Source organism: Colius striatus, chromosome 6, assembly GCF_028858725.1.
Source record: "Colius striatus isolate bColStr4 chromosome 6, bColStr4.1.hap1, whole genome shotgun sequence".
Taxonomy (NCBI): Eukaryota; Metazoa; Chordata; class Aves; order Coliiformes; family Coliidae; genus Colius; species Colius striatus.
The window spans coordinates 39,608,922-39,632,050 of record NC_084764.1 but is presented as its reverse complement, the minus strand read 5'-3'; the positions used below and the strand labels follow the sequence as shown (position 1 = coordinate 39,632,050).

The following is a 23,129-nucleotide window of genomic DNA, read 5'->3' as shown; positions in this document are numbered from 1 at the left end:
TCAGAGAGCATCGGTGACCAAAACTCACACTTCCCACAGCACTGCCAAGATGGAAACTCCAGCAAGTGTGGACTTTCAAAATACCTGGTCGCAAATTTTCTGATGCTGCTGAACTCTTAAGCCACGCACAGACAACGGGAGGAGGTCTGGAACCTCCTCCCGACTATGGAGAGATGGGTAAAGCACGATTCCTTTCCTCACATCCATCAGAAACCTCTCTGGGCAGCTGTCTGCTCCACTTTCCTGCGGGTAACTCACCGTCGCCATCGCTTCACTGGCCTGACTGCTGAGGCTAAGACCACTCACAGTCTCTGCTTGAAATCAGCTTTCTCTCATGTTTACACCACCAGATTTAAGCTTCTGGGGTCGATCCGGGAAGATGGCAGAGTAGGGCAGGGGCAGTCAGGCGCAGGCCTCAGGGGTGCTGATGCCTGACAGGCGCCAGCTAAGGAGAGGGTTGCTGCAGCTCACTCTATGTCCGAAGAAAAGACAACTAGCTGGCGAGAGGCCAGTAGTACCCGTAAGTAGGCTGCAGCCGGCGAGAAGGAAGCGACGCACCTCCGTCCCCAATGAGACCGAGACCCCCGCTCCCCTCACCCGCCGCCCGCACCCGCCTCCGCACCTCACGCTCGAGGCCGAGGCACGCCGCCCGCGGTCTCACGCAACGCCCAGTCGCGATTGGCTTTCCCTGCCAATGGGGGCGGGATCAGGAGAGAGTCGCTGCCAATCCACGCCGCGATGAGGTTACCCGGGGAGTCCCGCTCTGTGCGAGCGGGGGTCGTGCGCACGCGCGGCGGCGGCGCGGGGCGGCGGCAGGGGCGCGCGCGCGCCTGAGGGAGGGAGCGAGAGAGCGGGCGCTGGGCTGAGCGGGAGCGGAGGTCGGAGCCGCGCGGCGGGCCGAACCGAATCGAACCCAGCCGAGCCGCGGCGCGAGCCGGGAGCATCTGCACCATATCCGTTGCTCTGCAACGCTTCACCCTCTGGGGAATTTCTGGCCAGGGAGCAGTTCCCCTCCCCGCGGCGCGCGCGGGAGCTCCCGTCCTCTCCGCTGCCCCATCGAAGCCCCCCTCAGCTCCCCGCCCGCCGGCTCCTCGCCGCCCTCAGCCCGCCCCTCGCGGGCAGACTTGTCCTCCCGCTATGGCTCTCTGCCGGCGCCTGGCTCGGCTGGCCGCCCACCTGCAGGACCCGCGGAAAGTGGCAGCCTTCCAGCGGCTCTGCGGGGTGGAGGGGCCTTCGGGATGGACGGACGCGGAGCAGCGAGCCGGAGGCCGGGGGCCGGTGGTTAACGGCGGCCCCCAGTCCGCGGAGCGGGCGGGAGGGCAGGGGCATCTCACCGGGAACGGGACCGTGCCCCGCGGGACGAGCCTCGCGCAGCGGTGGAGGAGGAGGCCGCGCCGCAACTCTCTCACGGAGGAGGACGGCAGCCAGGAGTTTTCTACCCGCAGCTGCTTCCTCTACTATCTGTTCAGCCTGGGCACGGAGCTGGGCAACGAGCTTTTCTATATCCTCTTCTTTCCCTTCTGCATCTGGAACTTGGACGCCTGGCTGGGCCGGAGGCTTATCATCATCTGGGTGTGGGTGATGTACCTGGGGCAGTGCACCAAGGATGTCATCCGCTGGCCGCGGCCTGCCTCCCCGCCCGTGGTGAAGCTGGAAGTCTTCTACAACTCCGAGTACAGCATGCCCTCCACCCACGCCATGTCGGGCACCGCCATCCCCTTGGCGCTCCTGCTGCTCAGCTACGGCCGCTGGCAGGTAATGCTTGTTTCCTTGTCCTTCACCATGTATTTTCCAGCGCCGGGGCACAAGGATGTGGCAGACTCGTATGGAAAGGGAAGGTGATTGAGTTTGTTTGGGAAAGTATTTAAATGTATGCTTTCTTTCCTTGCCCTCTTCCCCCCCACACTTTTAATTTTTTTCTATGATCCAAGCAAGTGCTCGGGTAACAATTTTTTCTTCTGGATGGAAGTTTTGCTGACTTGTGAATGCTTAGTTCAGTATGCGTTAAAAGTCTGCGTTAATAATCTGCATTTTGTTCTTGTGAGATTTTTTTCAACTTCTTCTAGGGCGAGTGCTTTGCACAAAGTTTGAACAAAAGTCTGATATTTTTACAGGCGTTTTGTTCTACTGAGAATTTGGTGGAGAGCCAGGAACTAAAGGGCTTTTTGTTGATCCCTTTTTGCTTTGAATCACTTTGTTGCTTGAGTCAGTCTGTAGCTTTAGCCTTTTCTTTAATGCTGTCTTTTAGTTTCATTACCCATAAACTGTAAATGATTATTTCTGCTTTGAGGAGTATATAAACTTTTAGATGATTTTACAACTATTCATGTGCTAACAGCAGCAACTTGATAATCTCGGATCTTTTCAGCTCCTTAATACAGCAAAGTCTTAAGGTCTGCCTGTTGCACTTTGAGTCAATTGAACAAGTTAAAATAATGCTGGCGATCTTCTGGTTTACACAGGCTGTGGCATGTGCTTAGGCACTTGCTATTAGCAATATGGGCAGCAGTGAGAAGTCCAAAGAAAGCACATGTTTTCAGCTCTCTAAATCACTGCACCAATTTCAGTAGTAAATAAGGGAGAAAGCTTTCCCAGGCAACAAGTGTTGTTTTTCAGGGTTGTGCATGTACTGTTTAAGAAGTTGTGCAATAAGTCTGTTCTTAAGTTGTTACTGTTTCCAAATTCTTATTGTAATACCTTACTATGTAAAAGCCAAATGTGTGTGATCTTAGTAGAGAGAACTCTCTTAAGATTTATGCAGAGGCCGAACTCTTGTCTTCCCAGTGACTTAACAATCGCTAGTTGTCTGCTGTCACAGTATAACACTGTGGCTCAATCTCAGCATACAGAATGTGTGCCTGAAAGGAAAGAGATAGTTGAAGGACAGAGATTGCATTTGACCTCTCTTTAAACAAAGTTTCTGTATCTATGTCTGTGAGAAATTGTGCCCAAAAGACGACTGTTAGGGATTCATATGCTTTGGTAGAAAAATGTTCAGTATTGCTCTGTTAAGAGTTGAGCAGGCATCAGATAACGTCACACTTTGTGGGTGTTGGAAATAAATATTTGGCGTTCTGTCACTGAGATGCTTGATCATAAAGTTGTTTGTTTTCTTCAAATCACTGACTAAAATGTGAATATTTATTGTTTGTTAGATGTATAAGGCTGATGTCAGTTTGAAAGAGTGAACTGGTTTACTGTATCTTTGCATGTAAGAAATATTATTTGGTAGTATCAGTCAATTAGCTTTTCATTGACTAATGTCATGTGTACAAAGGAGAACCTGGCCTAATTGCTTTTATAGAGCCAACTTGACAGTGTGTGAAATAGTATTTTTGCTGGTGATCCAGGTTCGATCTTCAGTTTGCCAACCCTGCAAGTGCAGTCTGTGCTAATTGACTAAACATATTTATAATGAGTGTATATTAAGAAATCATAAACAGCCTTCCTATTACTCACTTATAACTGTGCTTAAGAAATGAGGAAGCAAAGTGTTGCGTCTTAATTCCTTTTTCCTATGAAATGGAAACCAACTTCTACCACTTCAGAATCTTAATTTAAAAAAAAATACTCCTTATGTTTTTAAAATGATTCCTGAATACTAATAAAAAGTTAAGCTGTGGTATGTTGAGTACCTTTTGAGTCACCTCTAAAGAGAGTTAAGCTTTCATCTAATGCTTCTGCTATTCTCCATAACATTGAAAGGGAGTAGAATCTATATGACAACTTTGTCATGCTTCTCTGGAAATAAATGGGGTTAGAAAAGATTACCTTGGGACTTCTTGAAAAGCTGTTAATGATAAAGGCGTTTGCAATATCTCTGATAAATATGTATAACAAAAATCAGTAGATACAGATAGTTAGATTTAAACTGGTTGGCAAATGTTGGGGTAAAGTCTTTCTACATGTTCAGTATAGGCAAGTATTACACAGATCCTGGTCATGATGAGTCCACATCCTAGGACTGTCTGTTTAGAAAAAACAGAGCAAGATTGAGTGTGAATCACAGAATCATAAGGGTTGGAAGGGACCTTGAAAGATCATCTAATCCAACCCCCCCCTGCCACAGAAGGACCACCTAGAGTAGGTCACACAGGAACAGGTGGATTTTGAATTGAACAATATACAGTGGTAACTGGAGAATTGGAGATTGAGTCGTGATCTTATTAACATTTATAAATATCTAAAGGGTGGGTGTCAGGAGGTTAGGACATCCCTTTTTTCTATAGTAGATAGTAACAGGACAAGGGATTATGGGCTGAAGCTGGAACACAAAAAGTTCCACTTAAACATAAGAAAAAACTATTTCTCTGCGAGGGTGAGGGAGCCCTGACACAGGCTGCCCAGAGGGGTTGTGGAGGCTCCTTCCTTGGAGGTCTTCAAGACCTGCCTGGGCATGTTCCTGTGCGAGCTGATCTAGGTGAACCTGCTTCTGCAGGGGAGTTGGACTAGATGATCTCTAAAGGTCCCTTCCAACCCCTAGCATTCTATGATTCTATGACTTTCATGTATCACTGATTTGGAGTTTGCTTTTGTTGGACTGTGACTCTCTAGTATGGTGTACTAGTTACTTTATATCAAAGACAATCTATGAGTCTTTCCCTTTCTCTTGGACAACGCAGAGAACAGAGCAAATCCACTGTTATTTTTCTAGCTATGGCCCAAATTGTCCATTTCAAAAGCATTTTTTTTCCATTTCAGTAGATTTTCTTTTAACTTGTTAAATTAAGTTTGTGTCGCTAGTTTTCAATGCCTGTCAGTAGATCTGTTCCAATTATTTCCCTTTCATATAGTATTCAAAAGGATTTTTGACTATACATTGTAAAACAAAAATATTTGCTTATAAATGCAGTTGTTCAAATAAAATATTTTCAGAATTCATGTATCTGAAAGATGTTTGTAACAATTTTTTCCAATTAGAGACTTTGGACATGTGGAATATTCAATGCAACCAACTTCTTAGCTATTATGAAAATTATTTTAACATGTAACATTTCTGTCCATTGTGGAATAGAATTTTTCAGTGTTTCCTTGCACTATGAGAACTTGCTCGAAACTTTCAATGCCCCTTATGTAATCTTTATTTCATTATTTATTTAATATTGTTAAATCTCAGCAGGGAAAACCACTTGTTTCAAAGATGCTTCAATAACCTTGAAATACAAAGCTCATGTCAAAGCCTTGTGAGAGTTTAGGAGTGTTGGAGATGTTGATATTCTTCTCTCCATCTTTGAAGCTCTGGTACTTTGAAAGAGGAACACAAATATTTGAAAGACGGTGAGATTATATTAATGTGATGTAACAAAAAGGATACTTTCATCACATTGCAGGAAACCTACTTGCTTTGAAATATTGACAGTTTGAGCCAGGCTGGATTATGTTGTGTTCTGATCAGGGAGGAAGAGATAGTGTGAACTGCTAATTATCTACAAAATCTCCAAAAGCCTAAGGCTAAGATTACAGGAAAAGGTTGTCTTTATATGTTATTTGATTACTTTTAACTGCTGATTTCAAATAGATATCAACACATTTTATTAGAAATGATGCTTAAGTTAGGATGGTACCTGAGTGTGTCATACCTTGCTGTCTTATTTTGAAGAAAAGAGGGGAATAAAATTGGTCAGGGAGACAGAAATTACACTTTTCTCCCTGAGTTGCTCCAGAATGCAGCCTGCCTCCAGCAGTAGCTGTCTGGATTAGGAAGTGATGGCTTTGCATGCCTTCCTGAGCTCTGCAGTAACAAGCTGAGTCAGGAACTGCTGACTCTCACTGTAGGCCATTAAACTTTGTTAAGTTCATATTCAGCAGGAGTCCACAGCCTTGACTGATGAGTAGCTGGCTTCTAACTACATTAACCAGCATTGTTTTAGTGAGCTTGTATTCAGGAGCAGTTTAGGTCACCAAATGTGGCAGCTTTGTCCTCCCTATGTATTTTCCTGCCTGTGTTTTATATGCAAATCCTACTGTCAGTGACTGTCTTTTCACTTCACTGGTGATAATGGAGACCCTAATAAGCATTACTGCTAAACCTGCTGTAGAGTGTATTGAGTCTGTAATGCTTTCTTTGACTGACACACCTAAAAGTGTTTTTCAGTTCTCATTCACTTAATGCTCTACTGATTCTCCATAGAACTGATTGTGTAAGAATATCATGTGGTACTGTGTCAAACACCCTTCCAGAAATCTTTCATCCGCACCATTACTTTCAGCAACCAAAGCTGGTGAATTTAAACCAATGTAATGGCTTTGACAGGATCTGTATTGGGATTTTGGAGAGATGTGCATCATCTTGTGATTCCCACTGACCACTGCTAAATACTATCTCTAGAAATATCTACTTGTTCTTTCAATTCAAATCTTCTCTCAGATCTTCACAGAGAATGGGGTGTAACTGGTTATCAGGGTTTGACAAATAGTGCCCTAGTTAAAATTTTACAGAAAGTAGGCAAATCCTAGTTTTAAGTGTCTGTCTTTGTTGAAAGGCTTGAATTATCAGTAAGGCTGATGACAATGAAGACTACACATAGGAGGCCATCTCATATGTATGAAGTCTGTGTGTAGGAGCGTGTAGAGACTGCTTTCAGAAAGAGATACCTCATCTCTCAGAAACCAAAATGGATTTTATATGGAATACTAAGAGACTTTAGGCAGAGAGGCAGATGTGTGCGTGCCTAATTGGGTTTTTTTTAGATGTGTTTTGTAGAATAAATAATTAATCAAAAACTCTTCTGACATGAGACATATAGCTGAAGGGGTGATCAAAGAGCTCTGGAGAGACGTGGTAATAAAGAGGGTCGGCACTGACCTTGACTTGTGTATTTGAGTTGTAAGGTTGTCTTTAGTGGACCATATTAATGTCTGTAGTTTATTTGTAAAGGAAGCTTGGGAAAGTTGTGTGGCCTGTTTGATTCAGGTGCTCTTAAAAGTTTGAAAAGCGTATAACCTGTCATTAAAAATCTCACTGAGGAACCTCTGCCAGAGGTCTGTAGCAGCCAGTCCTATTAAACTGTTGATTGGTATTAGATATATTTTTAGTTTTGCATAAGCAAGTCTTTAATGTAAAGGATCGTGGGGGGAATATGTAAAAACTAATGCCGTAAGGTTGGATGCAGTTTTTGATGAAGAAACAATTCAAAGGAAATATTTTACTTCCCAAGCTTTGTTTTTCTTACTGGATTGTACATATGTAAAGCATTCCTCATACTTTCAAATAGGGTATGTTGGGAAACTGAGAACTTCAGTTTGGAAAAAAACCCTCTTTTTTAGGTGTTGAGGGCATAAGCCGAGTGAGCCGAGTGATTCTTGCTGACTGTGTTCAAGGAGTTTTATTTTTTGTGATGACTGCAAGGGAAAGAAGTAACAGGCTCTAAGTCTTATTGTAACTCCTTAATTTCTTTTCAGATAATGTACAGCAGAAAACGAAACCTTTTAACTCTCTGCAGGGCTCACATGAAAGCCTTCCCTTGGAGTTTAAAGAAAAGGTTCTTACAGTGATGTGTAGCATTCTCAGTTTTTTAGGCTTTTTTGTGTTGAGCTTGGTCAGTGGAAGAAAGGAGGAAATAATTGATAAATGCAGCTTGAACAGTGTTATTTACCACTTGGCTTCTTCTGAAAAGACAATTTTTTGGTTGTTTATTTTTCCTAAAATGACAAGTGCTCTTTCATTTTTCAGCCATCCCTTTCTTCTTTTTCTGCTCCTTCCACAAAATATTTTATATGCTGTGGGTTTTTTTGTTCATCAGGCCAACTAGGGTCTCAGAGTAATTCCTGTTAAACATCACGTGTAGCTTTTCATATGACATTACCAATACAGAACCCAAATGTCTTACTAAAAGTGTGATGCTGCAAGCATTACTTGGATTCTTCAGTGAGCTCTGGCCCAAAATAAGTGTCTCAAACTCAAGCTGGACTTCTGAGTTGTTGTATGATTAAAAAATGTCATTGAGTAGTACTGTAGAACACTGAAAATTAGTTTAGAATGCTTTGTGGATGCATAAACTTTTCTGGTGTAGAATGTACTTTTAAGAGTAAAGAAATGAGTATCTAGAGTATGTTATAAGAATGTTCTATTATGAAAGAAGGAATTTTGTGACCTAGGTCAAAGCTTTTGGGACAGATTGTTTCCTTATGAGCATTTTTAAACAATGGTTATGTTATCAAGACTCTTGGCAAAAAGTCAGATTAGAGGAGGGAGGAGGATAGGCACTTGAGGGGGAAAAGTTTTCTGTGTGATCCAGTCAGAAGCTTGCAAGCCTGTTTTGGAGGATATAGTTGAATACAATGGGAATTTCCAATTGAAAACACAAGACATAAAATTCTCAAATACTTGGAGTAGTTTCGCTGCTATCTTCCAAATATGACCAATTCATTTTCTTTTAATAAAACGTGATTCTGGATATGGTATTGAAATTCAGGTCTGAGAGGAGATGAGTTATCTACTGAGTCAGCTTTATTCCTAGCTTTTCCTTTAACTTCATATATGAATTTCAGAAATCAAATCTCTTTTTTCTCTTTTTTTCTTTTTTTAAAATAACATACCTAATGTTCTATCCCTTGGTCATATACATGAAGAGTGAGACTCTTCTTAATGTGTGTGATGCTTTCAAAGAAGCATATCCATTCAAACATTTAAAAGCCAAAATGACAACAAAAGCATCTTTTTAATCTATATGCTGCATTTGTCTATATCTCTGGTTTCTCCTTTTCTGTCAGTCCCATCTGCCTCAACTTCACCTTCTAATACTGTTTTTGTACTATATGCTTACGTATATTATCAAAGTTTTCTTCTGACCTTTGAAAAAATATTTGTGCAAGCTGGATATCAGTGATTTGATCTCATGTGGAATGTGGGATACTTTTCTCAAGGAGAAAAATGCCATGTTAATCTTGGTTTTGAGTCAACATTTGAGTTTCAAGTTGAGTACTATGTAAGCGTCTTTACTTTTGTAGAAGGTTAAGATTTTATAACTACAAATTGATGGTTTTTAGTTTAGCAAAAAACCCAGCAGTATGCAGGTTAATGAATATTCCTTGCATTTGAAATTGTTGAGGTGACACGGTAGCTGTGGAGGTATAATGATTTTTTGAGGATATGTAATAGGATAGTCTGAATTGAGGGCATGGTGGCAGGGTTTGCTTTGGTTGTTTTGAAAACAGGTTTGAGATGTTTGTGTCTAAAATGGGCTTTTCCTGAATATCTGAGTGACTTTGGTCAACAATGAAGATGTCAATTCTGTTATCAGAAAGAACAAGCTGAGAGAACAAAGCCTGTTTTTGTCTACCTGTGCCAGCTGTGATCTCTGACAATCTTTCAAACCCTCATCTGAAAGGATATAAGATGCCAGCCTGCCTTCTGATCCCTAAATAACTAAGAAGAGTGATGAGTTGGAGATGAGGGTAGGAGTGAACTTCTGATATTTGTGCCTCTAGGTCTGATTTGGCGTGCGAGGAACTGTGGGACTAACATTGCTGGAATTCAGCAGTCTTGCTCTAGTATCTTTCATTTCAGTAGAGACTGTCAGTATGTCTGTATACAGATATGTGGAAGAGATATAAAAGTTTGTAACTCAAAGGTAAATGATAACTATACATTTCCAAATTTACAAATGTGGTGTTTTCCAAAATAAGATACTCAAACCTCAAAAAAATGGGTGCTTATGGCTTTCTTCTATGAATGCTTGGGAATAGTTTAAAGTTAAGTTTTAACATATATTTTTGCATAAAATATGTGTATTTTAAGTAGAAAGACTAGTAAAAGCTGTTGGGTTGGGTTTTTTATCTGAAGATTCATTTGCAAGTGGGAGAGAAGCTTTGTGAAATCTTTTATTTATTGTAAAACAGGACTGATAAAAATATTAATAGTGTTAAGGATCTATAGTATTAGATGATGTTTTGATACATGGGAGGATTTTGTATGCATAGGCAGTGTGAGGTTACAGATACTTGCAGCCACTTTATAACCAATGTATACTCACAAAATACAGGCAATCATTTTCTAGATGAAGCCACATTTAGTGCTGCTAGGACCTCATGATTGCCTTATTCGCAGACAATATTTTAGAAATAAATTTGTTGCATCACCTTTTTTGTAAGAGTCAAGGTGATGTCCCCTGTAGGTATTATAACTTGACATGCTGCTGATCAGTCTTGCTGAACTACAATGTATGTAGTAGTGTTAATATTCTCCTTTAGTCACCTTGTACAGTTATCCATACACGTGAGGACAAAATACATGGTTGCCTTATCTCAAAGCAGATTTTAAGCAGATGGTGCCAGTTTGGTGTTCCAGAAGTTTTTGAACTCAGTGACTGCTTTTAAAAAGTAGGAGTGAAAGTGGGCCGAAGAGGAGGCAGAATAGTGTGCTTCATTTGTGTTGAAGTAAGGGAGTTCTTTGGTTCAATTCCTGCTTGTGATCTAAGGAGATCAGTGAACTACTGAGCCCCAAAGGGTACATATAGCTTTATGATGCTCCTCAGGTGGATACTGGGGTTGTGGGAAGAAAATCAGCTTGGTTATGTAGGCCATGCAAGGAGGTACAGATATAACATGGGAAGATGAAGATTAAAACCTTCTTTAAGTCAACTTTTATTCCTATACCTTAGACATAAGGAGGTTTCAAATGTCAAGACATCTTTAGCAGTCAATAAAGTAACTGTCATTTTAGATAAACTGACACTTGTACAATAGGACTGGTTGCATAAAGGTGGGAGTGTAGAGGAGAATGCTTGCTGTGGGAGCTACTCAACTGTTGTATTGTGGAATATTATTCCAGAGAAAGTTAGAATAATTGTTTCAGTCTGTTAGCTGTACTATATTCAGCCCGCTATATGTGTACTGTAGTGAATAAACTTTCCTGGGTGGAAAGAGACTGAGTGGTTATAATCATGCATTAAAAATACCATAAACCAGCATGTGCCTGATATTGTAGACACATTTGTAGTCAGCTTATACTGAAGTTATTTCTGTAAGAATAATTTGCCTGCATTTAACTTAAAAATTCTTCATTCATTACATTTTTAACCCTGATTCATATATTGACTTGTCAGGGACACAATAAGGAAGTGTTCGAGCTCTTGGATACAGATGCTTTTCTACAGAGAAACTAAACTAGTCAGTGCATTCAGATATTTTAATGGATATCTGTTCTCAATACTATTAAAAACAGAATTAGAGTGAGATATGACAGAGCCAAATATTATTTTCAAAGTCATCTTCAGAGTTGGAGTTTGTGACACAATTTCCTTCTTCCTTCCTTGAGAGTTGCTAACTAGGAGCACGTGTTTCTTTTCCAGAATTTATCCTACTCTTTCTGCTATTTGCAACAATCTGCTCAGGACTCCCAAAACAAGAGTCCTTGCATATATATTTTGTCCTTCATACTCCTTAGGGTCTTGCTCTTTATCTGTTGTAACATCATCTCCTCCACAATCCGAAAGTATTGTTAACTTCTAAAGCCTGCTGAGCCTGTCACTTCATTGTTCTTCTGCTAAAGCTTCAGCTTCTGTTTCAGTCACGTATGTTAGAAATTCAGGGAGTCTTTTACTTATTAAAGCCTTGCCTCCAGTTGCACAAAAGATATGTGCCAGGAAGCAAGAATGGCCATACGGTATCACTGATAGGTAAAACAGTTTGTAACTTTTGACATGTGTGTGAACACACACAAGCTCCGTCGCTAACGAATCACATGGCTGTTAAATTTTTTTGGTCAAGAGCTTGGCATTGCTTCTGGAGATAGTAATTCTACTCTTGCTAGTCTCTGACAAACAACACATTTGTCTTCTCAGGCTTTCATCTTGCAGAGCATGTACAGGAATTCTAGAAGCTCTTTTTTATGTTGGAGAATACAGGGTATGCGTGTCTCTGTATGTACAGTATTTATGCATTGGCAGCCCTCTGAGGGGGAGAGTGGAGCAGCACCTGGCACAGAAGTTGTGTGGCTTGGCTGTCATCCTGGTGGAGGCAATGTTACTTCTACCCTGTGATCCATGGCAATAATCGTAAAGCCAGAATGAGAGGGTGAGTGGTAGGGCTACAGTTGAGATGTGTTCTGATGGTACAGTGTGAGGGACAAGGATTGCTTTTGTGGCTGCTCTAACCATGTCAGCATTTGATAACATCTGCAGTCGTGTCTTAAGTGCAATGTAGTTACTGCTGTATTGTCCATTAGTAGCATAATTATGGAAGGTGGGAAACTGAATTTGTTCCTTCATCATTTCCGCTAGAATTAAATCAGTAAGGACATAATTTTGTTTAGGTACAGTTTGTAGATGAATGTAGTAGAAACAAGACAAATGTTGCTACAGGAATTAGAGTTTAAACTGGATGTAACATAGCTGTAAATTCGGCATTTAGAAGTGATTTCTATGTGAAGTCCGTTTCAGATGTGAAATGTAAGCTTCCCAATTTTCTGTTAGTTTCAGATAATATTGTTAGGTTTGTCAGGCTAACATGGTCCTGGAGCTGAGAATTTGAAGAATGTAAGAATAATGTAGAAGATTGACAATTTCTCAAACCTTTACTGCTTTAGAAGCTTGTTAAGCTGTTAAGTGGACATACAACTTTCTCAAGATTAAAGATACTTTCTCTGATTTGTTGCCCTTTGGATTACCTGCAAAAGAAGCAAGGAAAGGACAGAAAGAAAACTGCCTGTAATTCTTAGTTTTTATTCTAAGATTTGATTACACATAGACTGCCTGTTTATATTGAAAATGTTTATCATTGCTTTCATGTAGGAAGTCAAGCAGTTTTGGAAACTTGCCATTTTGTCTTGTGATTGCTTCTTTTATAGCACTAAATTATTTTTAATACTGAAAAAAAAAAAAAAGAAGCTGTATCCTGTATTGTACAACATTTTGCAGTGTGGTAATGGGGAAATAATTTCTGACTGTAATGTGAGATGTGAATTAGGATAATGTTACACAAAAACTAAGAGAGTTAAAAGATGAAGTTTCTACACATGCTGATATGTGTTTATTGAAACAAAATATTTTGTTCGTGGTAAACAGGCTTTATTAATAAACAATTATTCTATTAGAAATAATTTAAAATAATTATTTGGTGGATTTTTATTTGATGAATGTGGATTGTGAGAAGAAATTTATAGGGGTTTGTAGAAGACAAATTACTGTTCTGAGGATTTTGTACTGTTACTCAGAGGTTGAGTCAAGAATTGCAGAAACTCTAAAACGCTGTGTAAGGAGTTAAATGTATTTGTAAATTATTACAAGTTCTTCCTTTTCAGGAGAAAGGCAAAGCTACTAGATTCTGTCTGGATAACTAACAATGCTGGTATATTACATAGCTGCTTCATCCAGTGTAAAACTATTCCACAGTTTATAACCTAAGGCTTGCTTGCTCATATTGCCAATTTAAGATATCCTAATGTGGCAAAACTAACTGCTACAAAGATCTATTAACCTCTTAGTGCTTGTTCTGAAAAAAAAAATATGACCAATGCTCTGAAATTCATATATATCCTGTCTGCATAGGAAGAGGACAAGGAACAAGTGGAAGAAGTTTGACTTAATGTTTTGACTTACTTGAGTTTGTCTCAATAGGCTTGGATAGGCTAGGTCAAGGAAAAGGGTTGCATTAATTGGAAGTAAGGTAAGCATAAGGTGCATTACTTGGAATTTCCCCAAATTCTAATACAGTCTCTCAATTTTTTTCCTTACCAGTATCCCCTTATGTTTGGACTGATTCTTGCATTCTGCTGGTGTTCTTTGGTTTGCTGTAGTCGGATTTATATGGGAATGCATTCAATTTTGGTAAGAAAATAATGCTACTAAACTTTTATTTTTCTATTGTTCTGATTTCATAAACTTGTTATAATTAAGTTTTTACAGTGCAGTAATTATGTGTGTGTGTGTATATATATATATATTTAGAATGTCTTTGTGTACCATTTAGGAACAGAATACTTACATTTCTTCATCAGATAAATTGATACAATAGCTAGAAGTACATGTCAAACTTCTGTTAATTTATACTTTCATAAACTCAATCCACAATTGAAACTTAGCTGATGTTTAATAGCAGTTTTAGTGCAGAAATTGATGACTGTACTAAAGTATAGACCAAACTTTTATCTACTGAGTAAAAATAACTTTGCAAGATGAGAGAATGGCTGTTCATGTCCACTCAGATTCAAAAGTGTGTGTACTTGAGTGCCATGCTAAATGCTAGGGTTTCACTTACCAAAGTTTCTAAAGGACCAAATAACAAAGTTGCCACCTTTGAAAAACAGACTTATTTATTAAGAAGGATTAGAATTAAAATTGATCTGAAATATAAATGCATGCAATGTAGAAGTAGGAAAACAAGAACATGACAAAATAATAAACAGAATTTTAGATCACAAATACAGATGGTCTGCAGCTATCACGTTAAAATGGTTTTTGAGGATCACTTGCTAGGAGAGAAGCAAACAGAGAGCAAACAGTAAGCCTGATACTGAGTAACAGAGCCAGTAGAGACCACAAGGTAAAAGAGGCATTTAAAATTAAGTAGTCTCAGAAAAATTTAATGACATACTTGCATTAGTGATTAAGAGGCTTCCTAAATGAGAACCACTTCCCTGAAGGACAATGGGATGAACTGATATTTCATCTAACGATGTCAGCTGACAGACAACATTTGAGAACAAAGTCACGCAACAGATACTGATGCATCACATAGACTAAGTTGTTCAACTATTCCATATCTGAATCCTCTATAGTGATTGAGTTAATCCAATTAATCATGTGTTGCCTGTAGTATAAATTAACCCTGGTGCTGAAGTTTTGGGCAGGTAGAGTGGCAAATATGGCAGAAAGTTGTTGTGGCTAGTTCTGAAATGAGCAAGTCTGACTTTCAGTCAATCATATTAGAGCTTTTATCATGCATTCAATTAGTGGAAGTGAATAAAAATGATTCATTGGAGACAACAATAGAAATACCACTGATTAAAGTCTCATCTCCTGGATCACCTGGGAAAGTTGAAAAGCATATAGAGGAAAGTGATTGAGTTTTTAGTGCTTTGATTTCAAAAAACCTTTCCACAAATTACTCAACAACTAAAGGTGACAAAAGTTGCAAATAATCCTGTGCAACTGAATAGTCAACAGCAACTGAAATTAGGTGATAAATTACAAATTTTAAAAACAATAACAAAACTGAAAAGTAAGTGTAAAGCCACAGAAGTTCCCCTTTCCTGTCCTTTAATAGTTGGAAACAGTTCTCAATTGTTGCAATATTGTTAATTCTGAAGCTGGGGTGGAAAGCTGAAGCAGCTCTGCTGCCTTGATGCAGGGGGCCTGGACTGCCCTAAGCACACTGGTGACAATACCTGGTGTGTCTTGGCACCCAGACACTTAGATCCAGGATGAGTTGAGCTGTTGCAGCAAGCTAATTTCTTACCTTTAACATAAAACCAAAAAGATTTTGTCTCATACAGTAAATGAGAAAAGATAAGAATCCACAAGTCTTTTAGCAACAGAGCAATGTGACTGGTCTTCATGCTAATGTAGCTTAAATTATTTTAAAAAGGAGTTATTTCACTGAAACCATATCTTTATCTCTCTTCAACAGGATGTTATTGCTGGATTTCTGTATGCTATTCTCATCTTGGTTGTCTTCCATCCGCTTGTGGACCTGATTGATAACTTCAACTTAACTTACAAATATGCACCCTTAATTATCATCAGTCTCCATTTAGCCCTGGGCATCTTCTCTTTTACTCTAGACACCTGGAGCACGTCACGAGGAGACACGGCACAGATACTGGGCTGTGGTGCTGGAGTAGCCTGTGGCTCTCACGTGAACTACATCATGGGTCTAAAGCTAGATCCTCCTCCCAACACCTTACCTTTATCTCTTTCTTCTCTCACTGTGACTGTGCTTGGAAAAGCCATGTTGCGCTTGTTGATTGGAGTCATAGTTCTGTTGCTAACAAAAATAGGGATGAAAAAAGTCACCATTCCACTGGCATGTAAAATCTTTCGCATACCACATGATGATGTGCGGAAAGCGAGACAGCGCATGGAAGTCGAGCTTCCCTACCGCTATATTACATATGGAATGGTTGGGTTCTCCCTCATGTTTATTGTTCCTTGCCTGTTCCATTTTATTGGTCTTTCTTGATGCAGTTGGATCACTCTAAATATGGACAAAAGAGCTAGTTGCTTTTTGAAGAGGTACACTAGTTTGCTAAGGGAAGGCCAGTGAGCTTGAATTAAGCAGGGTCTTTGCTTTAACAGCAATACACAGCAGGCAAAGCATTTAAAGAGCTTTACACATCTTTGGGTAAGGTATGGGGCTAGAAGTCAAATATCAGTCCATGAGACGTGCTGAACTCTATAAATGCCATGTCTAGATTTATTGCTGTTATAAAGTCTGTGTGTGTGTGTGTGATGCAGTGAATGTATCTGGAATGTCTGTCATACTGTACCTGTATACATTGACATTGTAACAGATATGTCTGAGAGCTAATCAGAAACCTGTCTGATCTGTTTGCCATTTCATAATAATTTATTCAACTTGTTGGACCGTAGACTGCTAAATTTGCTTTTCTCTGTTCTTTCCCAAAGTCCTACTTCGAGATGTTTCAGCTAAGAGACATTTCTAATGGACCAAAACTTGTAATGAGGTTGAATTTTTATTAAAAACCAAAAAACTCAACCAGACAAAAATCCAAACAGAAGCTTTTTTCTTTAGCCCTCTCTGCAGAATAAAATGTCTAGATTGGCATAGATATCACTAGAGTATATATACTATTCAGGTACTGTATTTTATGATTTAATAACTGTGCCTTTCTGTTGCTAAATTAAGAAATACCATATATGCTGTGATGTAAAAAATGCCTAATTTCGTTTAAAATCTTACATAATTAGGCAGCTATTTTTAAATGGTAGATTGTCCACATCACTGGCATTGTTCAAGTGACCAGAACATTCCGTTTAGCCTGATCAAAATTGCATAAACGAAGTGACCCAAGATTTGTGTCCTTAAGATCAAAATGTTGGAAGTGGACAATAATCCCTTTTGTAAGTATTTTTAATGTGGGTTGTAAGTTACTGGAAGAGGATATATTTTTTTCTTGAGAATGTTTATACGGTGGACAGATATTTAAAATAAGTTACTAAACATGTAAACAATAAAAACACTCCATTCTGCAAAGAAATGGGCCTTGCTTATTGTTTCAGAATAGTTTAGAAGGACCATTGTTTTAAGATACTTGCTTAGAAAATATAATCCTTACTCTAGAAAAATAAAAACGTGTATTTTTCTGCATTAGCATAGTAGATTTAAAGAAGGTAATAACTTTTACCCGATTTAGATAGCTATAAGACAGTGTAATGATCAAATTGATCCTTCTGTTGGGCAGATGGTGAGCAGTCATGACAGTATGGTCCATGCTGTGAGTTTGTGAGTATTAAAATTGTACTCAATTCTTATTCACTTCTCAGCTTCTCATGATCTTTTTCTTAGTGATGGAGTATGACCCTTCAATTTTAATTTCATGTGCCTCTTTTGTGTTTTGTTTTGTCTGTATTTAATATGTTGCCTAATTTGTTCTTTCCATGTCAGAACCTGTCATATTGCAGCAAGAGCTGTCTTACTGTCTGACCAGACACGAATTACTTAGTTTTGTATTGTACTTTTTCTGGGAAAACATGACTTGGTTGGGAAGTATAGTGATTAAACAGAATACAAAGCTTACATTTTTTTAGTAAGCCATATTTGGAAGTAGGAGGGGTTTTTATATTGGAGTCCATCTCCAAACTGTTAATATGTAAATTTAAAAATTAACTTTCTGTCTCTTTCTTGAAGAGCAGTCCAAGTGATAGTACTCTGGCATTACATGTTGTGAAAAGCTGACTTTTCTGATGCATATTTCTACAGTGCATTGAGAATGCAGCACTATGATTGTATGCAAGCAGATGTATTCAGAACTGTCAGTGTGTTAAATAACTTCTGCTGTGGAAAAGACCTTACCTAATTGAAAATGGTTAGCTTGTTTCAGTGCATGTTTCCAAATTTTATGTTTTTCCTACATGTTTCAAATTTTGTTTGCAGTTAAATGGTTAATGTGCAGTACAAGGAAAATTATTTACAAGGTTCTGAGGGGTGGGATTTCCACTGTTTTGGCTTTGCACACTAAAATAAGCCATTAAATAAATAGCTGGGAGAATGTGCACAAAATGCCTTATGCTTCAAGCCCTGAGTTCCAAGTATATTAAATTACTCTGAGAACTGGTGAAAATAATAGGATAACTTTCTCAGAAATGTAGGGCATATTCTCCTTAGATATCCCAGCCTCACAGTTTATAGTGAAAAATGTTTAAATTCTAGCACAAAAGAGATAAGTGGGTAGAACTTAATTTTTAAGGTACTTATTTGACTTCTATGAACTTCAAGTTTACAGCATAATAGCGTTCTTAAAGCTGTCATGTTTTTTCTAAGCTGTACTCGCTCTGTTGAACTACTAATGGAAAATAAAATCTACTGTAGAAGATGTAGATAAATAAGTATTTTATATTTTTATACATTACATTAGGTAACTTCAAAATGTCATGTCTGTGTTAGGCTAGTACACAGGAAATGTATGTCGATGTTTATACAGCACCTTTAGAACCATCTCTGTAAGACAGCAACTACTCCACTGAAGTTTACGTGAAAAAGGTTTCACGATTCAGTTTTCATGTTCTTTAAGGGGTTAGGCTCAAGAGGGCAGTTTAGCACCAAGTATCATGCATTATGAATACTGTTATGGAATAAAGAATCACAGAAATGCAAAAATTGATAAATCTGTGTGGTTTAGGCCCATCAGGGAACAAAAGACCATGATTGGCCTCAAGTACCAAAGACCTGAGGATTGCCAAAGGGCAGGGAGAGCTTAATTGCTGCTTAAGGTCCAGGACAAAACAGACCAGGCTACTCGGCTTAGGGAAGAAAACAGGAAATAATTTAATGCAACACCAACTAAACCATAACCTTAAAACCCCAAAACATAACCAAAATAAAACAGCACAGAGTGGTACAACAATGAAGAGTCCCACCAGCCCTTTAAGACCACCTTCTCCTCACTCGTTCTCTCTTCCCGAGCTCATAGCCCTGATCCGGGTGTTTATTATCTCGTCCCTGCCTGCCTGGCCCAGAGGGGCAGGGAATGGGAGTTTCAGTCAGTCTGTTCCTGATGGCTTCTGCCATTTGTCTCTCCTCAGGGCAGGTGGGCTCCGCACCAGTCCTCCCTGCACGTCCGTGGGGTCCCTCACACACACACAGCCCTGCACGGGCTGCTCCCACATGCATTTATCCCAAAGGCTGCAGCTCCTCTCTGCCTCTCGTGTGGGGCTGCTCTGGGCCCACAGGCTCCAGCACGGCCTGTGCCATGGCCGCCTCCCCACACAGTCCCTCGCCCATCCGGGTGCACTCACACGGAGCTGCTGGTGGCTCTCAGTCCTGCCTTGTTCCTTCTTTGACTGTGAGGTCCACGTGGTCACCTCCATCTTGTATCACTCTGACACCTCCTGCCAGCACTTCAAATTCATGTCCCTAAATAGTGCTGGCAGAGGTGCCAGATTGGCCCAGCCGGGCTGCAGGTGGGTCTGAACCCAGGAGCCGGGGGAGAGTCCAGAAACTCTTTATCGGGTCTTCACTGCAACCCGCTCCCCCTGTTACTAAGCAAAAGCTGCTCATTGCTAAACTATGACAAAATCTAACCTAAGTATTTATTTTAGTATATTTTTTTTGTTTAATAATAAGGTAATATTCATTCAAATCAGGCATAACAAAACAGCAGGTAAAACTGAAGCACTTTCTTTGCCCTAAGCTATTCCTAGATTTGAACATGAAAAGTATTTCTAATATAAGCATCAGCTGGTACCAAATTATTAATAAATTTAACATAGCTTTACAAGGTATTTTAATGTCTTTTCAGAAGGACAAGACATTGGCAACCTTTCATGAAGCACTGCAAAACATATTCATATGTCACTGCTACTGAAGTTCCTTAGTTCCAGGCTGTATAGTCCTGAGAAAAACTTTAGAGAAGCAGATATAAATAACACATAATGAAACATTATGAGTTAAATTAGTTTTATTTGATTACTGTATGAAATAAAACCTCAAACTAATGGTCACATAGAGTGCAATTTGGCACAGAATTCTGTTTTCCAAAAGGCTGAAAAGACTCAAATGAGTCTTAAACTGCCTTAAACAAGGGAGCAGGATTTTTTCTGAATTAGGCCTTAGTCACAACTAACATATGCATTGCATCTTGGGAAAGATTTACAATCTATTACTTTGAAAGAAGCTCCATATTTGTAATAAAGACTGCTACTTTTGTTTTCCATACCATGAACTAGAGTTGGAGCATTTTTGACCTGTGTGATTGCTTTATGAAGCTCTTCGGTCTCTCATCACATTTGCCTTACCACGTACCTTGCAAATTGAGGAGAGGGAGAAACTATTATAAGGTAAATTGGCAAAACAAAGTGAGTTGTATTTTGTTTATTTACCTGCAATTCTTGTTAAGCTTAGGTACAACTTTTCTCCTGAAAAACCAGAAAGATGGATTTAGTTTAAAATGATGTCTCTGAATGTGATATGTGGTGCTTTTTTTTGTTTATTTTTCATACCAGAACAGTGTTAATTTTTCTGGATTTTAAAAGCTAGTATGTTTTCCTTTGCTACTATTTTTTTATGACTACTACCACTATTTTTTACTCCATTTCTTGCTTATTTCTGGGGAGTGTCGTGAACTTTTTGTAAGCAATTGCTACTTAGATGAAGATTGTAACTTTGAACTTGTAAATACTTAAGGGCTGTTAGTGGCTGTGAGCTGCTCAAATACATAAAAACAAACCTTGCATGCTGTAAGTAAACACATCTGTTGTGCTAAAAGTTGTTTCTATTTCAGTATTTGCTTTCTCAATACAAAATGGTGATTTTTCCCATGCAACACTTAAGATACTTAATAATTTAGTGGTATGAGGGAGCATTGCTGTCTAACTCCTGTGAACTTTACTGGGAGCTATGTACCTAGGTCCTTCCATGTTACATGGAGAATGAACCCTGAAGGTCATGCCCACGCTCTGACATGCTTACAGGCATTGGGGTGTGTGTGTGTGAAGGGACTTAAGTGGTAAGATGTGAATGTAATATCCCTGCTTTTGAGGTCTGAGAGATTGTGCTTTCTGAAATCATACCTACCCCTGTTTTTACAAGGCTTTCAAAGGGTTTAACTTGGAAGCTGTTTCCCAGTAGCTCTGGCTGTACATTTGCAATACTGAATTGATGCTTTCCCCTCTGTGTCATGATTGTGCTGAATGATGAGATCCCAGAATAATGTCAGTAGATAAAATGATGACAGAAGAATTAAGTTATAGGGGTATTGTGACTCAACTCACTGTAACTAATTAATGGATTTTTGTTGGTCTAATGTAGAATGCTTTGAGGTTATACAATTTATTTTGAACTCATTTGGATGAATTCATGCCGGAACTTTATTCTTAGGTGGCTGTTTCATTTCAGCAAAAACATAGAAGCCTATTTTGAGATTAACTGTAAATATGGTGTCTATGATTTGCCAAGTTGATAGATTAGTTGAGTCACTAATGTTTTTCTTCCAATGATATTTGTTAGGAAAAAAAAAGGCACACAAAGTTTAATTTGGAAACAAAATGTGGTATTGTGAAGCAGAGAGGATATAGCTCTCTAGGTGTTCCCTAAAAAGTGAGTGTCACATGCTGGAATTGAAGCAAATGTCACTATGCATTAGAAAAATTTCTTTGCACTCTGTTCTGCATAAGAAATCATTTGCATTTTGATAAGAGTCCATTTAACAAAATGAAGCAAAGCAATATGTGCTTGTAGTGTAGAATTAGTAACTATTCCTCTAGGATCAAAGAGTAGAGGATACACAGAAGAATACTACCTTAAAGATATTGACCAGTAAATGTAATTGAAACTCCTATCAAGTTGAAGAGTTTTAATAGTCACTAAACTTTGACTAAATTAGTCACTAAGATTTCCCATGAAAGTGTAGTAGAGATAGTATTCCTGAAGTGGAAACTGGATCCTAAGACAGTTCTAGATGTCTGAAGTATCATAACTGAAAGAGGTCAGTTCAGGAGCTAGTCACCTGAAACAAAGAAAGTCTGAGGGGGATTTTTTATTAAACTTCACGCACTTAAAAATTATGCCAAAACTTGGCCTATACTTGATTTATATGAAATCTGTAATACAACATAGAGATCTACATAATATATTGACTATTGGAGTTTAGCTTTTATGTATAGACTTTTTTCTTACTGCATTCCCTGATTAAAGCAAGTGCTCATAAAATATGGAACAGCTTTGTCTGTGTAAGATGAAGCTGTATATTATTAGTATTTTGGAAAACGATGCAATTCAAACCCCAAGTCTGTCAACCTCTTAGAGATCTTTATTTTAAAAAGTACTGTCAAATGGAAGCCCTGAGTTAGTTGAAGATCATATAATGGTTGCTGTATAATAGTGTACAGCTGATGGTTTAAAAACTAATACATTGCAACTTTTTGTTACATGATGGTTAATGATTTTGTACTGACTGTACACTTTCTGCAGTTGTCAATACTTAAACTCATATTGACTGGTAACTGAAGTGTCTAACTTCATCTGCAATGAGTGGGTAATAAACTACTGTTGGATTCAAATGTGTTTTGTTGTCTTTATTCCTTCCAGTGCTAAGGGACATGTGACTGGACACCAACCACAATTGCAAAACACCGATCCCAAGGAAACTTACCGTCATATTATCATATAGCAAGAACTTACAGGATGATATTGTCTTTTGAGGTGTGGGGTTTAGGTGCACAAGTGTATGAAAAAGAATGAAGGAATACTTAAAGGAGGTTTTTCTTTGCTCTCTTATAATCTGAACTGTTGAGTTTCATATGCTAAATAATAAGCTATTGATCAAACTGTATACAAAGAATGAAGCTGTATTGTTCTATAACTATTGTCACACGTTGCATGTTGATAGAAGCATATTCTTACTCTGACAAGAAAGCTGCCTTCTAGAAAAGTGCCTGTTGTGAGGAGGAAGAAGAGACAGTTTCACAAGTTCTGGAACTATTGAAGTTTGGATTTCCAGTGGATATCTGATA

The 23,129-nt window shown here is 39.0% G+C and overlaps 1 protein-coding gene across 1 annotated transcript; it reads left to right on the top strand.

The window, feature by feature from the left end:
• The first annotated feature begins 824 nt into the window (after positions 1–824).
• Positions 825–22,676, top strand: SGPP1 (sphingosine-1-phosphate phosphatase 1). Its single transcript, XM_010196758.2, has 3 exons — positions 825–1,755; positions 13,677–13,766; positions 15,568–22,676. The coding sequence occupies exons 1-3, from the start codon at positions 1,138–1,140 to the stop codon at positions 16,117–16,119; spliced, it is 1,260 nt and encodes a 419-aa protein (XP_010195060.2). The 5' UTR covers positions 825–1,137; the 3' UTR covers positions 16,120–22,676.
• Positions 22,677–23,129: the final 453 nt, after the last annotated feature.